The sequence below is a fragment of the Pongo pygmaeus genome, chromosome 12 (genome assembly GCF_028885625.2).
Source record: "Pongo pygmaeus isolate AG05252 chromosome 12, NHGRI_mPonPyg2-v2.0_pri, whole genome shotgun sequence".
NCBI classification, from domain to species: Eukaryota; Metazoa; Chordata; class Mammalia; order Primates; family Hominidae; genus Pongo; species Pongo pygmaeus.
In genome coordinates this window covers 89379531-89406017 of record NC_072385.2, presented here as the reverse complement: position 1 = coordinate 89406017, position 26487 = coordinate 89379531, and the positions used below count along the sequence as shown (strand labels likewise).

General features: G+C 36.4%; 2 protein-coding genes across 11 annotated transcripts in view; one reads left to right on the top strand and one right to left on the bottom strand.

The window, feature by feature from the left end:
• The window catches only part of SLC3A1 (solute carrier family 3 member 1), a 45628-nt gene extending 43402 nt beyond the window's left edge, over positions 1–2226 (top strand). Inside the window, exon 10 of the mRNA XM_054473830.2 lies at positions 1786–2226. Coding sequence (XP_054329805.2) covers positions 1786–2226 — 441 coding nt within the window. The remainder of the gene's footprint in view (positions 1–1785) is intronic.
• PREPL (prolyl endopeptidase like) overlaps positions 350–26487 on the bottom strand; it is a 42947-nt gene continuing 16809 nt past the window's right edge. For all 10 annotated transcript variants that reach the window (XM_063648756.1, XM_054473812.2, XM_054473825.2 and 7 more), the window contains 12 exons: positions 26083–26149; positions 25309–25515; positions 23990–24125; positions 20714–20930; positions 19918–20103; positions 14068–14265; positions 10538–10713; positions 8304–8520; positions 4839–4988; positions 4302–4425; positions 3407–3480; positions 350–3030 (listed from right to left, as the gene is read on the bottom strand). In XM_063648756.1, the coding sequence (XP_063504826.1) occupies positions 2941–3030; positions 3407–3480; positions 4302–4425; positions 4839–4988; positions 8304–8520; positions 10538–10713; positions 14068–14265; positions 19918–20103; positions 20714–20930; positions 23990–24125; positions 25309–25515; positions 26083–26149 (1842 nt within the window). In that variant the 3' untranslated portion in view covers positions 350–2940. The remainder of the gene's footprint in view (positions 3031–3406; positions 3481–4301; positions 4426–4838; positions 4989–8303; positions 8521–10537; positions 10714–14067; positions 14266–19917; positions 20104–20713; positions 20931–23989; positions 24126–25308; positions 25516–26082; positions 26150–26487) is intronic.

Sequence of the window (26487 nt, the reverse complement as noted above, 5' to 3'; positions counted from 1 at the left end):
AAATGATTTAAATATTTTATCAACAGAAAACCAGTTCTATCAACTATGGGCCCAGTATGCAGCTTTTAAAAATGAGAGCTCTATATACGTTGATATGAGACCATTTCAAACATGTATTCAATAAAGTATAGAATGGTAACATGTCACCAATTGTGTAAAGAAAAATATGTAAACATGTTTGCATAGGCACAGAATGTATCATTTCATGATACATAAAAACAAAAGAACATATAAATAGTTATAGTGCCTGTCTCTGAGGGGAACTGTGAAGCTATGGAAAGGTGTTGAAGAAAACCTTTTTATAGTATGTACTCTTCTTGTAATTGAATAAAAAATAAAATTACAAAAATCAGGCTCGGAAATATTTAATAGCAGACAAAATATAGTTCAATATGAAAAGCATTATATTGAGACAAAGGCAATTTTCAAAAATTGATAAAACATTCCACTAAAAATCATGACTATGCATCTAACAGCTTCAAAATATAGAAACTACTCAAATGCAAAATCAACAAATCTGCAATTACAGAAAAAGACTTCAACATACTTCTAGAAAGTAGTAACTCAGGTAGACAATAATAGCTAACACTTACCGGGCACTTCTTATGTGAGCGGCACTGAAACATGTGCTTTCATGCATTACCTAAGGCTAGAGAAAATGTTAATAACTTTGACAAGTCATACATGTATCATAAATATCTTTGTACCTAACAAACAGAATAAACATCTTTTTAAACACCATTAGATAATTATTTAAAGACCACATATTGGGAACCTACCCCTAAAGAACAATAACAACCACAATAACAACTATCACTCCAGTAAACATGGCTGGCAAGAGTACAGTTAAATGAACATTATCACTGATTTGGCAACAGCTCTTATGAAGAATAATTTGGCATTATGTATCAAGTGCCCATACTCTTTGACAAAGTAACTGTCTTTCTGATAATCTATCTTAAATAATACAAAAATTGGGGGAGGGGAATAAAAATAGAAAATATTAGAAACACTACCGTCAAAATGAAAAGGCATGGTTGAGTATGGTACAACCGTTCAACAGAATATTGTCATTAAAAACATTTATGGAGGCTATATTATACAGTCAATAACAGAAAATGCTTGAAAGGTTAGAAGTATATCATCAAATTATGTTTTATATAGCTGTAAAATAAACCCAAATCATCTTTAATGAACACATACTATTATGGTAAAAAAAAAATCTACAATTTCTAACTTTCACCTTAGGCAGCTTTTTATTTTGCATCCTTTTCTCAACTTTCTCTTCTATTAGCTGTGCAAGAAATACATGTCTGCTAAAGTTACGTGGTCTTCGCACAACAGCAACTTACACATTAGTCTACAAAGGGGAACAAATCCAAATTCCTCAGAAGTCTGAGTCCACTGTTGCTTTCCTTCTGGCCATCTGGCAGTTACAACATAGCACAGAGTGACTTTATGCAAGTTAAATATTCATCTTAGACATGGACATTTGTTTTGGAATTCCTAAAGTGGAGTCAAATTTGATCTCTACAGACTCTACAATGTAGCAGAGCACTGTGCATACTTATTGACTCCCAGACAAGCTGAAACCCGAATTTGTCATTTCTATCAGTTTTTATATAAATTGTTCTTACCTACTTATTGATGCTTACAATTTGGCAATTATAAGGGGCAAAACTGGAGCAAGTGTTTTGGGTAAATAACTGCTTACAATATATTAAAAATACTTACAAACAATTCTTAGAATCAAACACTTATGTAAATACTTTTTTTAAAAAATAGGTCCAAAAGACTCAGCCCAGATCGGCTTTGAAGTTATATCAAGATTTAAGTCTACTTCATGCCAATGAGCTACTCCTCAACAGGGGCTGGTTTTGCCATTTGAGGAATGACAGCCACTATGTTGTGTACACAAGAGAGCTGGATGGCATAGATAGAATCTTTATCGTGGTTCTGAACTTTGGAGAATCAACACTGTTAAATCTACAGAATATGATTTCGGGCCTTCCCGCTACAATGAGAATAAGGTTAAGTACCAATTCTGCCAACAAAGGCAGTAAAGTTGATACAAGTGGCATTTTTCTGGACAAGGGAGAGGGACTCATCCTTGAACACAACACGAAGAATCTCCTTCATCACCAAACAGCTTTCAGAGATAGATGCTTTGTTTCCAATCGAGCATGCTATTCCAGTGTACTGAACATACTGTATACCTCGTGTTAGGCACCTTTATGAAGAGATGAAGACACTGGCGTTTCACTGGGATTGTAAAGCATTTGTAATAGCTTCATGTACAGCATGCTGCTTGGTGAACAATCATTAATTCTTCGATATTTCTGTAGCTTGAATGTAACTGCTTTAAGAAAGGTTCTCAAATGTTTTGAAAAAAATAAAATGTTTAAAAGTAAATTATCGCTTATAGGAGCTTATAACTTTATTCAGATAGCATCAATCAGGGATGATCAGAACACATTAGGACCCCAGATTATTCAAAAACTAACGAATTTTAAGAGGAAGAATTTTATCTTTTCCCTTAAAATGCAGTCATAGAAATTAGAGGATGACTCACTGCCACAGTATCTAAAAGCATTTGCTAGCAAAGAGGCAGGACACTAATTTGTAAACTGCTCAACTGTTCTGACTGGAAGGGAGGCCTAGAGTTCTGCTATCACCAATCTTTGCCTTCCCTCTACTCCATGTCCTTCTAAGGAGCATGATTTGAAAACTACTTTCCTAGGTCAATGGGCATGTGCATCAATGGAGAGAATAGTATAAGCAAGTGAGATGTAGACTAAGCAAAATTTAGATGGAGAAGCACATTTTAAAAAATTAATAACTTAAAAGTCTCAAGTTATTAATTTTTTTTTGCTAACTCAATTGGAAGTAAGACTATGAAATATTTCAGTGTGTTTCCAATTCCCAGTTGAATGTAGTGTTTCAGAATTTCAGGTATTTCTTAAGATCCTCGAAAACACTGGTGCTGTCAAGTCCAAGTTCCTCGTACAGGAATTTAATTTGGGCTGTAATCTAAAAGAAACACATTAAAAAAATTTAATAGAAGGCCTTTGTAGTAAAATGCCACTGTTTAAGCTTCTCTTTATCTATTCATCTTTACCTAACCCTGAAGTCAGCAATTTATGGCAAGAATACTTTCATTTGGGACAGAGGCAGAAGGCTTCCAACAATTAAGTTATTTTCTTTAACAGAGCTCACTTATCAAGTACAAGAGAGAGACATTTCTCTTGACTGACACAGTGTCCCTCCCTCCCCTCCTGGGTCTCACCCACAGATAGGACATTTGTGAAGTAGCTTTGTGATAAACCCTGCTGCAACCACTGAAAACGTAAAAACAACATATATCTAGTTCGGGAATCTGTCCACTGAGAGGGCCTTGATAACATACCTTTTTGTGAGAATCCTCAATTACATGATTGCCTCCAGGCTGAATATCCAGAATAATATTAGGGGACTGATAGCCTGAAAGAGTTAACATGTAGAACAATTACAAGATTGTATGGGATCTTCTTTGGAAGATCGAGACCCATTCCTCCCCTCTTCTTTGAGTACTCAGTTCAAATAACAGTAAAGGAATAAAAAGCAAAAACCACCATCATCAACAAAAAGATGGGAGGGGACAAGCAGCAGAAGACAAACTTCTGACACAGGGAAAGCAGGAAGAGGCCGTATGGAAAAGACTATATGGTGCCACATGGAGAAGGTTGAAACCCAGGTGATCATCAACCCACCCTGTGGAATCTGAGAGTCTTATGCCCTGAAAACAGCAACTACAACAATGGATGGGAGTGACAAATGGAGATGAATACAGGGACACTGACTTGGTATGTAGTTTCAAGGCAAAAAGGAGGGATTCTTATCTCATAAAGCTGAAACAGCTAGCTAGAGGAAATTCATGCAGCTAAACAGTTTGGGCACTGATGGCCCAAAACAAAAATCTCAGAATCTGTCTTTTAGAGATTCCCAAGAGTAACGGCTCAATAAATATTGTTAAATGAATTAATAATTGTATGGCAGTGCATCTCCAAGTTATATCTGATTCTTAAATTTCCTGTTTCCTTTGTGTATTTTAATACTGTCCTTTGAAAAAGAGGTGAGGCAGTGTTTGTATAGTTATGTAGTTATGTACACTTTAACTGGGGAGTCAACATAGCAAAATAATTGTTTGCCCTAAATCCTGGGCAGATGATTTGGCTGCAGCCTGAAATATATTCCTCTGAGCAGTGTGCTGTGGGTAGTAGTCTGTTTGGCCATGTTCCCTGCTTCTAGGGGGGGTCTCCTACCTTCACCTGTGTCCTTAGCATGCTCCGCAATGGCTTCCTTGAGTTTCTCAGTATAACTTACAATTCCTTTCAGAGGTACACGTTCATCGTTTTCATATGCCGTTATGTGAATTGAAGGATAATGCTGAAAGAAAATACATGCACAAAAAGTTTACATTATTTCTTATGGTCCCTTTCCACTACAGAGACTATGAAAAATAATTACCTCCAATTTTTTCCCTCTAAGTGCTCTATGCTTTTTCTCACTTGCTATCTTGAGACAGCCTCAGTATTACAGTAGTAGACTACTTGTTATCTGGAATAGCCTTTTCTTGACTACAGGACCTTAGCTAATTTAGTAATTAAGGCATGATAAGTCTATTCTCCCGAGGTATTAAACATGTAGCATGAGCAGAGATGGTGCTGAAGATATTTGGGCATCATAAGTAGAAACATCTCAAAAGCTCCTATTTTTGCTTCAGCTTGGATAAGTTTTTTTTTATTTTTATTATCTTCTATGTAAATTCAGGATAGTCTAACACAATTGTCTTTCACTACCTGAGGTTTAATATTTTGATAGGGACAGTAATGTTTTATGTAGTTCTTGTGTTTTTCATCAGATGAAGGATTCCCCCATTCTTCTAATTCTTCTAATGTCAGAGGAAGTGTAGTGTCCATCATGGTGTTGAGAACATCTAAGAAAGGTGCCTAAAAAAAAAAAGGGAAAGAAACTTATACTTCAAGTAAGAGGTTGGTAAGTGAGTTTCAGAAAAACATTCTATTTTATGAATGTACATACTGATATGAGAGAGAATAACTCAAGAAGCCATGTAGATTCCTAGGAGCTAGAATACTCAGTCCTTAACCAGGGCCTGTAATTTATAACCTACTTTTAAAGTCTTCAGACTCCTTAAATGACATATAACAAGAAATGGTTTTATCTTCTAATTTCACAATATTTATTTTTGGCTTAGTACCTTTTATTTATTTATATTTTTTCTTATATAAAAGCAATAAATGCTACTGTCTCATACCAATTAGGACAGTTAGTTATTATATTAAAAAACAACAGCAACAAGTATTGGCAGTAATGTGGAGAAACCGGAATCCTGATACACTGGTGGTTGGAATGTAAAATGGGGCAGCTGCTATGGAAAACAGTATGGTGGTTCATCAAAAAGTTAAGATTACCATATGATCCAGCAATTCCACTCCTGGCATATAATCCCCAAAACTGAAAGCAGGGTCTTAAAGAGATCTGCATACCTATGTTCACAGCAGCATATTCACAACAGCCAAAAGGTGGAAGCAACTCAAGTGTCCATTAACCGAAGAACGAATAAGCAAAATGTGGTATACACATGCAATATTACATGGAATATTATTCAGCCTTAAAAAGGAATAACATTCTGATCCATGCTACAATATGGATGAACCTCAAGGATATAATCTAAGTGAAATAAACCAGTCACAAAAAGATATACTTTGTATGATTCCACCTATGTGAGGCGTTTGAGTAGTCAAATTCACAGAGACAGAGGCTGTGGGAAGAAGCAAATGGAGAGCTGTTTAATCGGTACAGGGTTTCAGTTTTGTTAAGATGAAAAGCGAGTTCTGGAGACTGACTGCATAAGCCTATGAATGCACTTACCACTACTGAACTATTCACTTAAAAATAGTTGAGATGGTAAATTTTATGGTATTTTACCATAATTAAAAATTTTTAAATGAAAAAAACACACAACAAGGAATAAAGTCTTTTTCACCAGTTGGACGTTTATATTAAAAGCAAAAAACGCTAAGTAAAGAAACTCTGGAAAATATCCAAGGTGAAAGAAGAGAAAACAACCCATTGGCTTACAATTAGTGTTACAAAATTTAATAAAATGAAGGCTGAGTCGCACATGGTGGTTCATGCCTGTAATCCCAGCACGTTGGGAGGCTGAGGTGGGCAAATCACTTGAGCCCAGGAGTTTGAAACTAGCCTGGGTAGCATGGTCAAACTCCATCTCTACAAAACAACAACAACAAACCACAAAAATTAGCAGGGCATGGTGGCACATGCCTGTAGTCCCAGATACTCAGAAGGCTGAGGTGGGAGGATCACCTGAGCCCCAGAGGTCGAGGCTGTAGTGAGCTGTGTTCGTGCGCCATTGCATTCCAGCCTGGGTGAAAGAGCAAAACTCTGACTCAAAAAACAAAACAAAACAAAACAAAACAAAACAAAACCCCCACAAAAACAACAAAACAAAAATGAAGGCTGTATTTTTCACTTAGCTTTATTTTCTTCTGTTAACATACTTTTTAGCTTTCCCTCGTATTAACATTAACCAAGTATAGTGAGTCATCTGTAATTCTTTTTGGCTGCCTACCATATGAACTTTTTTGCATTTGAAAAACCTCCAACCTTAATCAGCTAGAGCCTGCCTCTCACTGTAGAGATACTAAGTGCTAGACATTCTCTTTCCCATTTTTCCCTGCAGCTTGGGAGTAGCTGTGTGACCCATGTGTGACTTGGGTCTATCAACCAGACACATGTGCTTTACACTCAGCATGGGAAGTTAGTGATTCAAAGAAGCAGTGATCACAGATAATTTATTCTGGCAAAAGTGCCACAGCTATATCCAGCTCTAGAAGTTACACTGGCAGTGTGAGGTGATTTGTGCTTGGCAGTGGCGGCAGTAATAGTTTCATTGGGCCAATTCTATGCCTTTGGCTCTGAAGCCTCTAACACTGGTCTGAAGATACCTACATTTTCCTAATGCCCTTTAATCCCTTTTCTGCTTAAATTAGGGTTGATTTTTGGTGCTTATAATTAAGAATTTGACTTATACACGTATAAAAGGTTGTCTCCTATTCTTCACTGTAATAAGCAACCTAGGATAAATATCCTTCTCATTATTTCCTTTCAAATTTCTAAAAGTCAAAAGCTAGTTGCTTTTTCTTTAAACTGTAAATAATTCTGCCATTATCTTTGTGCATAGGTTTTTTTTGTTCTCTACATTTTTCTGTTTTTAAAAAACAGACTTACAGGTGACTACTATTTAACACTTATTTACAAGCCCACAGTATAAACTCTCCAACCTCAAAATAAAAAATCCTGAAAATAATTTACTCTCTCCCATCTCAGTCATTATTTTTCAGAGTAACCAGGAAGTAGGAGAATGATAGCAGTGAAACCAACTGCTATAATGGAACTTCATAATTTCTGACACTGGGAAAAGATAATCATTTTCAGAACAGGGTAAGATATTTCAATTAAAATACAGAAAAACTATGCCCAAATGACCATTAAGAATGGACTAATCTAAAAATAAAGAGCCTATATATCTAGGACTGAAATGTTGATGGGCAGTAGACTGTCAAGGTGACCAGGAGCCAAAGGACTCAGTGCATTCCAGAGTCACAGCGTGCTTTGCCTGGCTTTCTCAACTGGGACTCATATATGCTTCAGTGCTTTTTCACCAATTCTAAATGTGCTTACAAATACAAATGAACAATGGAAATAGCCATTAATATCTTTCAGTGGAAAGCCTTAAAGATAATAAAGAACACTGTCAGAGAATAAGGGTTAATAGTTGGATTAAAATAACTTTAGAAGTTCTCCTCGAGCTATAATTCTGAGTTTAAAACTTAAAAGCTTTGTTATACTCCTGTGCTATGGTAAAACTGTAACAGAAATGTTTTTCTTTCCTTTTTTTTGACAACCTCTCACTCTGTTACCCAGGCTGGAGTACAGTGGTTCACTGCAGCCTCAACCTCTTAAGCGATCCTCTTACCAACAAGCCTGGGTAGTTTTTGTTTTTTGTTTTTTGTTTTTTAATTTCTTGCAGAGACAGGGTCTCGCCATGTTGCCCAGGTTGGTCTCGAGCTCCTGGTAAGCAATCTGCCTACCTTAGTTTCCCAAAGGGCTGGGATTACAGGCATGAGCCGCTGCGCCAGCCCAAAAATGTTTTTCTTAAGAGTAGCCTATGGCTTCACACCTCCCCCATTCCATAAACAGTAGAGACAGAGCGTACTCACCTCCAAAGTCACCGCTCTCAGCAGCTCTGGATTAGAATTACACAATGCTCCTGCAAGCACCCCTCCAGCACTGAAAGCAGTCAGGGTTGTTAGACTTGGCTGAGAAAAGCCTTGGCCATGAAGCGTCTTAATGCAAGCCTCTAAGTCAGCAAGGCCATTGAGTTTTTTAGTTAGGCGGCCATCAGCGTGCCACTGGAGGCCTAACTCACCACCACCCCTGAAATTGAAGGGCAAAAAAGTTTTAGTGGAAAAAAAAAGTTAATGATGTAGGCTGGGGTCAGCAAACTACACCTGGAGGCCTGTTTTTGTGTGGCCCTGGAGCTAAGACTGGTTTTTGCTTTTTAAAGGCTGAGTGAAAACAAGGAATGTGCAACAGAAACTGTATGCGGCCTGCAAAACCTAAAATGTGACTATGTAGCTCTTTAGAGAAAAAGGTTTGCCAACTCCTGATATAGACAATCCAGAACTGATTCAACAAATACATTTTGAGTGCCTGCCCATTTATTAGGGATTAAGTACAGACCTTAAAAGTAGAAACAAACGAAAATCCCCTACCCTGGAGAAGATAGTAATTCTGTGGGGGTAAGAAAACAATGACTTACGCAGCAATGTGGTCATTGCTGTAACACAAGTGTATTTAAGGTATTACAGGAGAGAGGAAAGAACATCCATCTGCCAGATGAGGGGTATATATACGAGTCAGGAACACAAATGCTTTTAAGGAGATGATACCTAAACTAAGTTGTGAAGGAAAAATTTGAGTTTCCAGAGGGCAAAGAAAAGGCATTAAGACACAGATACGACACAGCATGTATAAGGGCAAGGAGGTGACAGAGCATGTCATTTAAAAGACATGACTTTGGGGGCTGGGCCCAGTGCCTCACGCCTGTAATCCCAGCACTCTGGGAGGCTGAGGTGGGCAGATCACTTGAGGTCAGGAGTTTGAGACCAGACTGGACAACATGGTGAAACCCCCGTTTCTCCTAAAAATAGAAAAAATTAGCCAGGTGTGGTGGTGCGTGCCTATAATCCCAACTACTCAGGAGGCTGAGGCAGGAGAATTACTTGAACCTGGGAGGCGGAGGTTGCAGTGAGTGGAGATCGCACCACTGCACTCTAGCCTGGGAGACAGAGTAAGACTCCGTCTCAAAAAAATACAAAACAAAATAAAAAAAAAAAAAAGGACATGACTTCGGAAGGCCGAGGCAGGCGGACTGCCTAAGCTCAGGAGTGCGAGACCAGCCTGGGCAACATTGGAAAACCCTGTCTCTACTAAAATACAAAAAAATCAGGCCGGTGCGGTGGCTCATGCCTGTAATCCCAGCACTTTGGGAGGCTGAGGCCGGCAGATCACTTGAGGTCAGGAGTTCGAGACCAGCCAGGCCAACATGGTGAAACCCCATCTCTACTAAAATTTCAAAAATTAGTCGGGAGTTATGGCAGGCACCTGTAATCCAAGCTACTTGGGAGGCTGAGGCAGGAGAATCGCTTGAACACTGGAGGCAGAGGCTGCAGTGAGCCAAGATCATGCCACTGCACACTCCAGCCTGGGCGACAGAGAGAGACTCCATCTCAAAAAAAAAAAAAAAAAAATTCAGATGGTGTGGTGGTGTGCGCCTGTAGTCCCAGCTACTCAGGAGCCTGAGGCATGAGAATCACTTGAACCTGGGAGGCAGAGGTTGCAGTGAGCCGAGATTGTGCCACTGCACTCCAGCCTGGGCGACAAAGCAAAACTGTCTAAAAAAAAAAAAAAAAAAAAAGGATCTGATGTTAAATGCCACTACAGAGATCAATCAGACTATTAGGAGTATTATACTGGGGAATCTGGACTTTGTTCTAGAGATGGGGAGGTGGAGAAGAATTTTAAGCAGAAATACAAAATAATATTTGTGTCTTGAAAACAGCTGAAATAAAATGGAGGTTAAATGGAAAACAGGAGTTCAGATTGAGAGGCTACTTAAACCTAAATTCAGGAGAACTGAATGGAAATAATAATATTACTAAATAACTACAGAGTCTGGTACCTCTATGCAAAAATCCTAAAAACCTATCCTTTTGCTTTTTGGATCAACTAATCTGTTACAGAATCAAGTTTCACCTGCACTGGTTTAGGAATACATAAATTGAATAATAAAAATCAAAAAAATAAGCTTTTGTTCCCTGATATATTGCTATTCTTGACATCTGTCACAATGGTCTAGCACTTACATGCCAGGTAAAATATACTGACTCACCGAACATGGCAGTATGCTAATATCCATCCATCATCCACCAGGACCCGCCTCTCAGGCCTGAAATTCATTTTCAAATCTATTCCATAAGCTCCATATACTTGTACCAAGAGAGGTTTCTTCTGCAAGTCCTCAGAGTCAGTTTTGTGGAAAACAGTCATTGGCACTAATTTTCCATCCTAGAAATGAAGAATTACTATGTATGTAAAGAAGAGTCTTTTATAATAACAGTTTTATCCCAATTTAAAATACATTGAGGTGCACTGTCTCCACTTATGTGCTACCTACTGATGTTGAGCACAAATTGGTTTAAGAAAAAGAATTATGGTCTCTAAAAATACATCATGGCTTTTGGTTTCAGCTACCTTGCTGTCCTACAGTATTAACCAGAAAAGAGCAGCAAGATTGGCCTGAAAACATTTTATTAAATGCAGCTTTTCATGATAATAATGTAATTTTAAAGAGTTCTTCACTATCTACTATAATTTTAAATTTTCAGATGAAACCAAAATACTTACCAAGGTTAGAAGTCCTAGTATAGCATTCTTCCTATGCCTAAGAGCTAGATATTGGCATTTTTCACTTTTGAGTATCTACAAATATGCTGACTAAAGTCTTACCAGCTCATTTTTCTCTCCTCTGTAGTCGGAATTCTCAACCATTAAGACTTGAAATCTTACTGATGTTACTGATAACTACCACAATCCTCTTCAAAGGCCTATTTAACTTTATTAAAAAAAAATTTAAAGTGGTGTTAAAATTTTTAGGTAAAATTCTTTGTAGGGTTAAAGTAAGTTAAATTATTTGTATAGTTACTAAGTTACTTGTAGGTTATGTAACCATCCCCCAATGTAGCTCAAACTCATCAATTCCAGTTGACTGAAACTAGGCAGTCTCTGAACAGATGAAAGAACTAATTCTGATCTACCTTTCATAGAAAAAAGATAAAGAAATTGGTTTTCACTCTGCTTAAACTAATGAAATAGTACCAGTTTACATAAAGAAAATAAATAATATATCCAAGTCACTCTTCGTATTTTCATTCTCATTTTGAAAACTTCACTTTGGGGCAATAACTGGAGACAGCAAAATGTTATCAAATAAGGAGGAAATTCTCCTCTCATTCTTCTTTAAAATACCCAAGTTGTTATGACATTGTTAACTTTCACTTTTAGTAAGATTCACTTTTATAAAACTTGATGTAGATTAATTTCTATAAAACAATCTTGGTCTTTTCACCTCCCAACTCTTCCCCAACTTCAGTTATACAATCAGAAAAACTTGCTTGTTGAAAAGTTTTGAAAGGAAGAGGTAAAACAGTAGCTACTCCTGTGATGGGCTGGATGTGGCTTTGCCAGCAGTACTAAAATGCCTGTGGAAAGGTGTAGCGCTTCCATTCAGCAGCTGCTTCCCTTGTCCCCTCTTGGCTCTCCAAGAACATGGCACTTAACTGTTCTTTCCATTTCGGGTCCAATAATTACAACATTTTGATAGACTAGTCTAATTCCATGTTTGTAAAACCAAACAAAACCTATCTAAAAGATAATACACTAAGTGGGTAACAATGATTATTTCTAACAGGTGCAGCAAGCAAATGGTACTGAGAAGTAGTCATTTAAGATTTATTTGTTCTGTATTTTTGCATCTGTTCAACAAGCATGTATTGCTTTTGTAATATAAAAATATTAATATTTACTTAAAGATTTTCAGAGAAAAATAAATGAATTAAAGAAAAAAAATTCCTAAGAATAAAAGGCTTGTGTTGCAGTTCATTGTGTCAGCACATGTGAAATTATCTGATATATGATATGCTAAAGTCTGATGTTTCCTTAAATTCAAGGCTATAGTTTACATATTAATTTGTTCCCTACTTGCATAAATTTGTAAATTCTGTATATTGAGTATACCTGGAATATGGATATTTGTTATTTCCTTTTCTATGTCTCATCTCTCTCTACTCCTCACCCTGCCAATCTTCCCTATTCTACTTGACTCTGGCCATAATGGCCTCCTTTATATTTGTTTTTTTTCTGAGACAGGATCTTACTCTGTCACACAGGCTGGAATGCAATGGCGCAATCACAGCTCACTGCAGCCTCAAGACCTCCTGGGTTCAAGTAATCCTCCCACATCAGCTTCCCAAGAAGCAGGGACTATAAGCATATGCCACCATGCCTGGCTAATATTTTTGGGTTTTGTAGAGATGAGGTCTCACTATATTGCCCAGGTTGGTTTCTAACTTCTGGGCTCAAGTGATCCTCCCAGCTTGGCCTCCCAAAGTGTTGGGATTACAAGTTTGAGCCACTGTGCCTAGCCCTACACTTCTTCTGTAGGCTGGAGTGCAGTGGCGAGGTCTTGGCTCACTGCAACCTCTGCCTCCTGGGTTCTAAGGATTCTCCTGCCTCAGCCTCCTGAGTAGCTGACATTACAGGCACCTGCCACCACGTCTGGCTAATTTTTTGTATTTTTAGTAGAGACGGGGTTTCATCATGTTGGCCAGGCTGGTCTCGACCTCCTGACCTCGTGATCTGCCTGCCTCAGCCTCCCAAAGTGCTGGGATTATAGGCGTGAGCCACTGTGCCCGGCCAGCCCTACACTTCTTGAATTGTATAATTTCTTCCCAAATTCAGGGCCTCTATACAAAATGGAATCCCCTGTCTCCTTTCTAGTTTACTCTTAATCATCCTAGTGGTCTTGAGACATAACTTCCTTGGAGAAAACTTCCCTGATCTCTCTAGAGTAGGTAAAATCCCTTTGCTCTATGCTCCCACTGTACTCAGTATGTCCTCCTTTGCAGCAGTCAGTACATTATTAATGACTTTTTAAACATGTCATCTTTCCTGCTATATGTAAGCTCCATGAGGGCAGGGACTGTATCAGTCTAGTTTACTCTAGTCAACTACCACCTTCACAATTTTTGCCATAAACTACATACCAACTCTATTAATTTTTTCTTAAAATCAACTTTAAAAAATCAGACATAAACAACATGTAAAATAAAAAGCTTGACATGCTATAAATTTTCTTTTTCTTTTTTTTTTTTTTTTTTGAGACGGAGTCTCGCTCTGTAGCCCAGGCTGGAGTGCAGTGGCACGATCTAGGCTCACTGCATGCTCCGCCTCCCAGGTTCCCGCCTCAGCCTCCCAAGTAGCTGGGACTACAGGCGCCCACCACCACGCCCGGCTAATTTTTTGTATTTTTAGTAGAGACGGGGTTTCACCGTGTTAGCCAGGATGGTCTCGATCTCCGGACCTCGTGATCCACCCACCTCGGCCTCCCAAAGTGCTGGGATTACAGACGTGAGCCACTGCACCTGGCCGACATGCTATAAATTTTCTAATCCATGTTAAAACAAACATGAATATTAAGGTTAAAAAAAATTCACGTACCCCTAAAGTCATTTCGGTATTACTATGGTCTAAGAAATCTACATTAGGAAACCGTGCTAATGTAACTCCAACAACTGCATGGCATCTGGCAAACGGTATGCTTTCAGTAAATGGGAGCTGAAAGTGAAGATTATTAAGACCTACCTTGCTTTTCGCTTCTAGACGTAAAACACGACTAGTCTTTGTGATTGGGTCTTCATGCCCAGTTTCCTCAAACAGTTTGCCTTCTGCAAACTTGTATGTGTAATATTTTGGGGGACGTATTGGAGAGCAAAGTTGAAAGGGGCAGTTCTTTGGGTCAGAATTTGTATCCATTATGAATCCACAGGCCCAAGGAGGGAGCTAAAGAAATAAAACAGCTATTTTTATTCTTTATTTAGGCCAAGTATCATTAATTAAATTTCTAAGTCTTCTCCAAACAAGATGATGTGGATATCTAGTTTACTTTTTTTATCACAACAACATATATTTCAAATAAAAAACAAAACTGTACATTAATGACCAATAAAATAAGACAAACTATAGGAAAATGATTTATCATGATTCTAGCTTTGTATGAAATTGCCTTTAACATAAAACTTTATTTTGGGGTATAATCTTGGATAATAAAATAGTAAAATGGAAGAATAAGAGCAAATCAAATAGTAATTCCAGAACCCACCGACACTGCCAAGATCTCTGTTCTCAAAGAACGTGAAATCCCTCACATGCGTGTGTTTTTCATAATTTACCCACTAGTCCTTACCCTGCTGCCTGGACAGCCACAGTGATGACAGTTATTATTTCAGGGCTATAAACGGGCTCAGCAGCATTAAGGCATTTGCAATTTGTTTCTAACTTTTAGCTCCTAGGCTAACCATTGTGCAGAACAAAACCTCTTCTGGCACATCTACTCTGAGAGACTCACAGCTATTATACTCAAGGTTCTTAACTTTAAGAAAAAAGGAAAGGAATCAAAATTTATTCTCTTAGAGCAGCAGGGTCCAGCTTCAAGCCTTGCACTAACATCCCTCTTACACCTTTTAAAGAACTCTGGTAAGCAGGTTGACAGAGTGTTAGAAATGGTACCGAGAGGCAGAACATTAAAAGAAAATTGCCTTTCTTTTCCTGAGTAATTGTAGAAGGAGCAAATTCCTTAGAAAATCAGAGGCACAGAAACATCACTGGTGGGCACTATTGAAAAAGGGCAGCTGGGGATTTGTGCATAAAGAGGATACCATTCCACCTGCAGCAACTACAGCCAGAGTTTACGTTCTCTGAGCAAATCTCTTCTTATTAATAAAAAAAAAATCTATTTTCATGAAACACTAATAAGGGCACACATCTGCAATCTCTAAAAGCTCCTAATGTATGCTTCTCACATTGAGGGTTGTTTTAAAGGATAACTTGTCTATTTAAATGTAAGCCATAACTGCAGAGTAAAATGTAAACAAAAATTGAGAAATCTGGTAGCATAGTTATAAGCAAGCAAACTGAGACTTGAGAGGGAAGAAAAGGAAGCACTGCTACAAACCTCATAACCAGGCCTCAGAGCGAGGGTACAAGGTTCCTTAGCCCACGGAAGCTCAAGTTTTTCTGCCCTTTGGTGAGACTTCAGGACAGTCTCTATGTGACCTATGTAGTAAGCTGTCTTAGCTTTAGACCAAGTGGTTCCAATAAATCAAAAAGTATTTTTGGTGTTTTTCTAAAACTAATGGGACCAACATTAATGTTTTAATCATAATGAAAACTGTTTCAAGGCTATGGACTTTTAAACGTTCATCCAGCTAATGCAGATATAAGTATTAACTAACTCAAGGATATCTTAAGCCACATTTCCTATTGAGATAAGCCTGCAGTATATCTGTGTATATTAATGGACAGCACCAGAGAGTAAGTAGGCCAGGAGATAGGGAGACATTCCTTAGATACCTGACAGAAACAGGTTCAGTTTTAGCACTCTACCAGCAAACTATAGTTATTTCATCAAAAGAATAAGACATACATGCCGAAAGAAAATTGGCCTGAATATGCAGACTCCTCCTCTAAATAAAACTGATGTTAGCATACAGCAAAAAATGTCCCAACTGGCCTAAGTTAAATATCATAACTTCTTTTTGTGACAAAAAAAATACTTCCAGAAAACACTGATGGCACGATGACCAAGGATACGAGGCAAGTATGTGAAGGGTTTTACATTTCTATTGCTAAGATAGAATTTATTTATTTATTTAGAGACGGAGTCTCGCTCTTGCACCCAGGCTGGAATGCAGTGGCATGATCTTGGCTCACTGCAGCCTCCACCTCTCGGCTTCAAGCAACTCTCCTGCTTCAGCCTCCAGAATAGCTGGGACTATAGGCGCCTGCCACCACGCCTGGCTAGTTTTTGTATTTTTAGTATTCTTTGTATTTTATACTTTTTGTATTTTTAGTAGAGACAGGGTTTTACCATGTTGGCCAGGGTGGTCTTGAACTCCTGACCTCAGGTGATCCGCCTGCCTTGGTCTCCCAAAGTGCTGGGATTACAGGCTGAGATTGAATTTAAAAATATCTTCTAATCAAGTGCCCACCAGGCAGAGATACTGCATAAAGAAATATTTTATAATGCACTCATGCTTTGGTTAAAGATTTTGTCTTTTGTGTATAGCACTGTCTATGGATATTAATTAATATTATTCAGGTTCATAAAAAGGGTCTGACCTATAAAATTCTCTTTATTATATACCACGTACTAACCAGAAAGATCAAGTAGTATTTAATTCCACTTGATGATGACTAGAACATTATAAAAGTCGTAATAGGTACTATCATTTGGGAAGGGTCAGAAAATGAAGAGATAGAAGATACAGAATAAATTAAAGACATAATGTTTGTTCCAGTGGAATTTAAAACCATGGAAACTTGGGCATATCTTTAAAATAAGAATACTTACAAAAAATATAAAAGGTCATATTTACTTAGAAGTCAAATCATATAACGGAGTAAACTCCACATGACATTTCTAACTTTCCTGACATAGAATTTTGTTGTAACAAGTGCATTGCTAGAAATTACATATTCTCTCCCATTCTTATTCATACAGACTGAAATAAGAATAGCTGCTCCACCAGTTTCCCAACTGAAGATGTCTAAATTTGGCACCAGTTAACATGTAAATGGTTAGCCACAGGCAGAAGATTGAAAACTGGACCCCTTCCTTACACCATATATACAAATCAACTCAAGATGAATTAAAGACTTAAATGTAAAACCTAAGACTATAAAAACCCTTGAAGAAAACCTAGGAAATATAATTCTACAGAAAGGCAAAGATTTTATGACAAAGATGCCAAAAGCAATTGCAACAAAAACAAAAATCAGCAACTGGAAACTAAAGAGCTCCTGTACAGCAAAATAAACTATCAACAGAGTAAATAGACAACCTACAGAATGGGAGAAAATATTCACAAACTATGCATCTAACAAAGGTCTAGTATCCAGAATTTATAAGGAACTTAAATTAACAAGCAAAACAAACAAACAAACAGAAACAGAAAAAAACCCCAACACCATAAAAAAGTGGGCAAAGGACACGAACAGACATTTTTAAAAGAAGACATGCATGCAGCCAAAAAGCATACGAAAAAAATGCTCAACCTCACTAATCATTAGAGGAATGCAAATCAAAACCACAATGAGATACCATCTCACATCAGTTAGAATGACTGCAGTTAAAAAGTCAAAATATAACAGATGCTGGTGAGGCTGTAGAAAAAAGGGAAAGCTTATACACTGCTAGTGGAAATGTAAGTTCAGCCACTGTGGAAAGCAGTTTGGGAATTTCTCAAAGAATGTAAAACAGAACTACTATTTGACTCAGCAATCCCATTATTGGGTATATAACCAAAGGAATACAAATCGCTCTACCATAAAGACACATGCACACATTATGTTCATCACAATAGCAAAGACATGGAATCAACCTAAATGTCCATCAATGATAGACTGGATACAGAAAATGTGGCACATATATACCATAGAATACTACGCACCCATAAAAAAGAGATAATGTTCTTTGCAGCAACATGGATGAAGCTGGAGGCCATTATCCTAAGCAAGCCAAGAGGAACAGAAAATCAAACACCACATGTTCTCACTTATAAGTGGGAGCTAAACACTGTGTCCATATGGACACAAGGAAGAGAATAACAGACACTGGGGCCTACCTGAGGGTTGAAGGAGGGTGAGGATTGAAAAACTACCTATTGGGTACTATGCTTATTACCTGGGTGACAAAATAATAGGTATATCAAACCCCTGTGGCAGACAATTTATCTATTAAACCAACCTGCACATGTACCCCTGAAAGTAAAAGTTAAAAAAAAAGAAATGCTATCTAAAATAATAATATTAAAATTTTTTAAATTAGCAAGTGAAAAGAAATACTTTGCACTCCAGCAGATGAAGACAATAAGGACATCCCTCAAGTCAGTCACCATTTTGGTTTTAGGACCTTACATAGCGTTCTAAAAGACTGGACATTACATTTAATCTTTTGATTTTAGGGAGTAGCTGGAGAATTTCAGTTATTTCAGGCCCTTGTTATTTCTTATTTATACCAATAAAACAATCTCAGAACTAGCTTCCTGCCCCTTACTTCTTTTTGGTTTAGTGTATCCTACTATGGCTGCCACTCCTCAAACCATTCCCCTGCTCAAAAACTTCAAATGTTACCTTTCCTAATTAATAAATTCCTCATACTGACACTCACAAAAAGTCAAATCATGGCTTCATCCCCCAGAAATGTATAGCGCTTTAATAAAACAGAACAATTAACAGTTTCCTGAACATTTTCTGAATGTCAGAGCATACAGCTTCATTTGATGGCTTTCTCATCTTGGAATATCATCCCCTCTCCACCTGTCAAAATCCTATCTCTCCTCTTTGGTTTATTTCACATTCAACCAACTTTACCAAAAGCTTTCCTGGGCCTTCTTCTCTAATTTGAGCCCCACAGCACATTTTATGTTTTTGATACTACTTATTTAAATCCACAATAAACTTAATCTTTGTGTACTAATCTTATGATTAACTGTATCTTCCTTAAGGCTAGGATATTCTGCTTTAACAGCTTTTGACTCTATAATGTCCAATACAATATTGTGCACATAAAAGTTCAATAAAAAGCCACTGAATTGACTGAAATTGCATTTTTACAGGAGTTTTAAGAATATTGGAGTTAGGGAGGTATAAATGGTCTATGCTGTTTGCTCATCAACTGGCTCAATAACTCTTTTCATATCAAACAAAATGGAAGCCATCCTCTTCCCTTCAGTGCCTACTACCTCAACTCACATGTTAATGCTGCTTTAAAACTAGGCAATAAGGTTGTCATTCACCAATTTTAGGAAGTTCACTTGTGAAGGCAGGTTATCTTTCCTGGTAGCCACAAGCAGTATCAACTAGTCAGCTTGCCAAGCAGTCTTGCCACTAGTACCCTTCTGTGATGCTGTGGAGACCACGCTACTCCTACATTGAAAGAAACCAAAGTTTGCTCCCTGCATCCCCCGCGGATAAGAAAACTGGCAGAGAGAAGACGATGCAGACAAAAGCATGTAGTGGCTAAAACACAGTGGATACCACTACTGTTCCTGTTAGGGATGTGGGATGGGGGAGCAGCGGTCAGTGCTTAGGCACTAGCTACCAAGTTTGGCCTGAGTTTTTGCTATATCTAAAGTTGTAGAGATACGTGAGGTAGAGAGATATACAGAAAGAGAAATATTAGCACTTAACTCTACTTGTGAAGTCCATGCCATAAGACACTATTTTAAGTAAAACTGCATAAAAAGCAAGATCCTCTAAGTAATTCTAAGATAACCCTCCTAAACCCGACAGTGAGTTTGCTAAATTCCATTTAAGTTGAATTCCTTTTAAGAAAAAGAACATTGCTGCCACTATTCAAAATGTGATGTTCTGTTAAGCTAAACTGCATATATATTTTGATTAACAGTATTAACTTCTGAAAATTAAACATACCTTTAGAGACCGAACTGAATCATCAGCCAGACCAATCACATTAACATAAAGGAGATTGCTGTGCTTCAGAAATAGAACACAGTGATCCTTAAACATGTCCAAGTCTATCACTTTTGTATTTCTCTTCATTGTAAAAAATAAATCCCAATTCATAATTGCAGGGGTATCAGCCGCTGTTCTCATTAGCTATGTGGAAGAAAGTTAGAAGACATATAGGTAAGAAAACACGAAGGCTACAGCATCCAGAGATGCAATCACTGAGAACTAGACCATACTAGTCCTCACTGTTTTAAGAAGAGCTGAAGGAACTAACGCTGCATCAGGGATAAAGTGTGACCATCAACCATATGAATGAGTCCTGACTAGCCTGCTGGGTGGCGAGACGGTATGTTCAGTGCTTAGCCAACCACTGGACATTTGAGTGAGGGCATTGACAGCTAGCTGACTATAGATACATCAGTGAGGTTAGCTGATACCAGCAGAAGAACTGCCTAGCTGAGATCAATCCAAATTGCCAACTCATAAAATCACGAGTTTATAAGTTTGCTCTTTTAAGCTACTAAGTTTGATTTTGATAACATAAACTCAGGACAAAATATGTTTTATTTACTAACTTTTTAGGCACAATTAAAATATGTAGAGGCATTAGCTCTAAGGGAAAAGAAATGGGATTGGTTATACATAGGAAGGTGGCATCAATTTATAAAACAATGAGCTCTTGGAGCAAGAAATGTTGTTGATCGAAGTGTGACACTTCTTAACAGCCCAAATAGGAACAAAGAGCATGCAGGATTACCTTAAATTCTGTAGGCTCTCCAACATTAGTGAGAATGTATAATTCATCATCTCTGTGTTCAACATAGTAAAGGACCCCATGTATTCGCTTCTGGATAAGTACTGGTGGGTCCCAAGGGCTCAGGCCATCTATCAACCACACTTCAGAAGTAGTCTTGTTCATAATATTTATGGTGAGGAAACGACTGTCTTTTGTAAGATAAAGGAAAACAAAGTAGCTAGAGAGAGAGAGAGAGAGAGATGAGATCACAGTTTATTTCAGATGGATGCTACCTTGTTAAGGACAGTATCTCAGAGGTGGTCAGTATACATGTTGATTTATAATGCAGATAGGAAATAAAAATAATTCCTTAGTGAGTATCACTTGTAACTTTAACAATTAGCTATTATTTTTCTCATTTTCTCCTAAAGGGCATTCAAAATCATTTACTTCTAACATTTTATCATAAATGTTTTTCAAAAATACAGAAAAGTTGAAAAAACCATCTTGATTCCATCATTGCTAACATTTTGCTATATTTACTTTATCACATATCTATGCATCTATTAATCCATCTTTATTTGGATGCATTTCAAGGTAAACTACAGACATCATTTCTCAATCACATGAGTAGATAATACAGCTTTTTGCTGAGAAGAGGAAATAAGCTTTCTATAGGAGACACAAATAGGGAATAAAAGGGACACGGAGTTATTTTTATTTTCTTTTTTCTCTGCATGAATCTTGGATTTTTTTTTCCTTTCTCCCAGTTTTTACAACAAAATAGAACAGGAAGAAAACCCCTCACAACCTTACTAATGTAACACATTTAAAACATTAACATAGCTATTTTACTTTATTTTTCCTTCTAAGGTATATTTATATTTCATGCGTGTCTTTAAATAGATGTAATTATAGATACAATTTTTGATTCTGTATTTCTTACTTCATATATCAATTTTCTCCCTACATGAGTTGAAAGTCTTTGTGATTATTATTTTTAATGGCTACCTAATATTATAACAGGTTTAATGGCTACCTAATATATCATAATTCTTAAAAATTTAGATTTTAATGTTTCATTATAATAAACAATATAACAAGGAACATATTCATGAAGATATTTTCCCCTTCCATGATGTTCACAATTATTTTCCCAAGACAAATTTTTAGAAATGGAAATACTAATTTAATAAGTGTATTTTTATGACTTGATGAATATAATCAAATAATATCCTAGAAGCTCTATACTAACATAATGGGTGGCTTTAAATGTTATATTTATATTTTTCCTTATTATAAAAGTAATTTATACTGAAACTACTGAAAAATGTAAAGAATCCCAATGCCCCCAAATAACAACTGCTTATAGTTTGGTAAAATTTCTTCTGTATTGGATCACATTACCATGTTTATTTGTCAATCGTATTTCTTTTGTGAAATGTCTGTGTCTATTTTAAACTTTGAATGTAGCTTAAATTATTAGTATGTAAATAGCTCTTTAAAAATTAAGACTATTGGCTGGGCACAGTGGCTCACAACTGTAATCCCAGCACTCTGGGAGGCCAAAGCAGGCAGATCACCTGAGATCAGGAGTTCAAGACCACCCTGACCAACATGGTGAAACCCCGTCTCCACAAAAAATACAAAAATTAGCCAGGCATGGTGGCAGGTGCCTGTAATCCCAGCTACTTGGGAGGCTGAGGCAGGAGAATCACTTGAACCTGGGAGGCAGAGGTTGCAGTGAGCTGAGATCACGCCACTGCACTCCAGTCTGGGTGACAGAGTGAGACTCTGTTTCAAAATAAAAAAAAATTAAGGATATTAACTTGTCTTTTTGTTGAAAACACTTTCCTCCATTTTGTTATCTAGATTTTAACTATTTACAATAGTTTTTGTAGTTTTTGACTTGAGTTTAATATTTTAGGTAATCAAGACTGCTACTACCCTTTGTAATTTCTTCTATTGATTTTATGTTTCAAAAATATTCCAACCAAGTTGAGTAAAAAGCTTATATTTTCATCTTATTAAAAAATTATTTTTCTCAATGGATTCTTTAAATCTCTTAGGAATGTATGCTGACATAAACAATGATGAAAATTATTTTTTCCCAAATAGTATTTCCCATTGCATTATAAAATAACACTGATTCATTTTTCATTAGTTTGTGATGCCTTTTATCATATAAATTTTCATATATACTAGGATCTGTTTTAGAGTTATTTATTCTAGGCTCTATTATTCGTCTATCAATTTGTATTATTTTTACTGTTATTGCTTTATATGCTTTAATATTTAATTGTAGGGCAAATCCCCTACCCTACTTTGCTCTTTATTTTCAACACTTTCTTTGCTGTTTTTATATATTTTTGTTTGCTCGGTTTGGTAATGACAAATCAAAAATAAACTACTTGAACAAATAGTTGGTAGATACGTGGTTACAGGAAGTGAGAACACAAGTGGCTCTAGGGTAAAATGTGTCTAAGAGAATATAAGAAATATAAAGAACTAGAGGTTAATCTTTTTTTCCAATTATTTCTAGCGACAATTATTTTTAAATTTAAAATGTATTTTCTCTATGATTATAAAAATAATAATGCTTATTACAAAAAGAAAAAAAGAAAAGTAAAAAAAAACCATTGTTAGTATTTTGGGTATATTTCCTTTCAATCTTTTAAAAATGCATCTTTTTTCCTTGATACCCAATTGAAACCATAGCATATATTTAATTTTTTCACCTAGCACAATAATACATTTTTGAGTTAGTTTTAATTTATAATTTAGTAGCAACACATACTTTAAATTCTTCTATATATTACTAAGAATTTAATGGTTAAAAGGTACTCAACAATCATCAGGAACAAGGGGTTTTAGTTTGAAAGAGAGATACCTATCTAAGTATACCATTTATTTAAGCAATAGATACTGACTAAATAGCACTATACAAACCTGGCACCCTGCTTATCAATTAAGATGCAAAGGTGAAACAGACTCAGTCTGTTCACAATCTAGCAGTTCTATGTCGTCTTTATGAATTTACATGAATGAACTATGTTGTAATTCACAAAATCAATTTCAGTTTTTAATAAAATGTTAGTGATATATTTGTATTTACTCTGATTTTGAATATTACCAGACTCCAATTTTGAATACAAACAACTAATAAAAGAATGATCGTTTTAGCCTTATTATTCCTGGTTCCAACCAAAATAAACATTTTAAGTCAACCAAAGTCAGTACTTTAAATAACTGGAGAAAGGTTCTGGAGAGAAAGATTTAATTATATTATTCTAGTACCTTGGGTCTTTTTCTGTGTAAAAGCGTTCATTACGTTTGTTATCACCAAAAGTGGCTCGATATACGTCGTGACAGCGAAGGTTCCTCTGGAAGGTGTAGAATAAAACATCTTCATCTTCCTCGTCCTTTACCCATTCTGAAAGAAAATAATGAGATAATTATACATAATCACCTACATTCCATAAAAAAAAAAAAGGCACAGCACATTCTAATTTGGAATGCCAGTGAGAACATGTGCAAGTTTATCCCTGGAAATCTAAATATTTGACTGTATCTAATCTGTGCTGTATATAAGCCAGAGAGCTTTCCTGAGAATAAACCACTACTACATCATTCCAAGGTTTCAAGTAGTTATCATTCTCAGGGTACTCAAGTTTCTAAATAAGAGCTAAATGCTCAATATTTAGGAAAGACATTGGTAAAGTCACATCTGCTTTTAGGAGGTGAATTCTGTTTCAATCTACAACTCGAAACTGTAAGTCTGAAGAAATATTGCATCTTTCTCTCATGTGTAAACCTTCTCCGTCTGCTTTCAAGCCACAGGATATCTCCAACTGCCAAACACAATTTAATGCTGATTCTTGATCCCACCAGAAGCTGTCAACAGAAGTTTGCACACAATTACACCATGACTGCCACCTGGCTGACAGTGATTGTAAGTCATCATTGTATAATATGCACCATGATTTTAAAGGTTAAAATGTACAAAATATATGTCTCAGAATTCAATAGTTAGGGTATAATTTCAATTCACTGCAACAACATTTAGTTAAACAATGGAGAAAATGATGGCAGAAAATGAAAAGAGAGGACAAAATGTGACATATGTACCACTCAATGATAAATTAAAAGTTAGTTCTATTACTAAAAATGTCACAGCTTCCATTGATAAACAGGTTAGTTCAACATATACCAAGTGCTTTGGTAGTGACTTTGGGCAATTTGCTGTAACAGCTCTATAGGATAACATGAAATTAAAAAAATACATTCAAGCTTAAAGTTGAATAAAATATTAAGATGCACCTTACGTGTAAAAATTTATTCTAGATAATTTGGCAAATTACTGATAAATCAAAACATATTGTATGACATGGACTCTAACTCTTTTAAAAACATGAGTATTTTAAAATTACCCATATAGATATATAATTAAATAAGGGAAGGTCTCCTGAATAAGAGGTACATAGGAAGATGTATAGTCCATAGGGATATATGAATCAGGCATTCACCTTCTCCCTCACTCACATGGGCTAAAAAAATGTTTCAAAACTGTTACTGTTGCCTTTCAACACAGAGGACTATTTTGGTTGGTGGCTTACCAAAACTGGACACATTTGGGAAAGAAGCTTCCATTACAGGCTGATCGCTGAGCTTTATAATTACACAGGTAGATGCTTCAGAATCTTCAGTTCTTATCTTGGCAGCCACATATTTTTCATCTGGAGCAACTCTGATGCAATCAATGAAGGGCTGGTCTAACTTAAGTTCCTCCAAATTGAATAAAACTTCATAATTATCATTGTCTGCTGTATAAAGAAAAATACGAAAGTGATAATTTCACAGGATGTACTTTAAAAAATTAAAACTGTATTTTAATGTTTCAAATTAGAATTCCCATTCTGTAAGAGGCCATATCCTAGCTTCTTTCAGCAACGATGGCAGCTTAACTTGCACATAAACTGACAATAAGTTTTTTAATATTACCTTATGCTATTCAATACTATTCTGTGCATCAACCTATGAGACATTATTTGATATTGTTATAGTCTAGTTTAGTATTTACAGACCATACAGAACCTAGAAAGTAAGTGAATATAAATGACAATCAACAATATATGCCAAGTGCCTAGCATAGTACCTAACACACAGCAGATGCTCAAAAAATGCTGGATGCCATCTCCATTCTCCCTGCCAAAGCTTCTGAGTCTAACTATGTCTTACACAAACCCAAAGATTAAAAACTAGTCATTAAAAAAAAATTCAGAAATAATCTTTAAAAAAATCTTTTCTCTATCTTTGAGAAATTAATAAATTTCCTATAAAAATATGAAATCTGAAAATTAGAGCATGTAAAAAGAAAAATTGTGGTGTACCTTCTTCATCTTTGGAACGAACCAAGCAACAACCTTCTTGGTAATAAACAAAACCACCATGTTTAACCTGATAAAAGAAACATGCAGTTTACTTAATAATAATTTAATTAACCTTTTCATAGTCTGACTATTCAAGATGAAGATGAAATGAAGCCTCTTATAAAAAACAGACCTGTTGAAGTATATGAATGAACACATATGAAATATAAAATTGACCATTTTTACAATATAGTTGATAAGATATGGTTTTCATATGTTCATAACCACTAGAGGGGTTTTTAATACATAAATACAAGAGGCAATAAAGAAAAGGTATAAAAAAATCTGTCAGTTCTCACAACTGTACAAACTACTTCTGCTACATTTTAGAAACATCTGATACCTGCACAGTGGGAGTCAATTAAC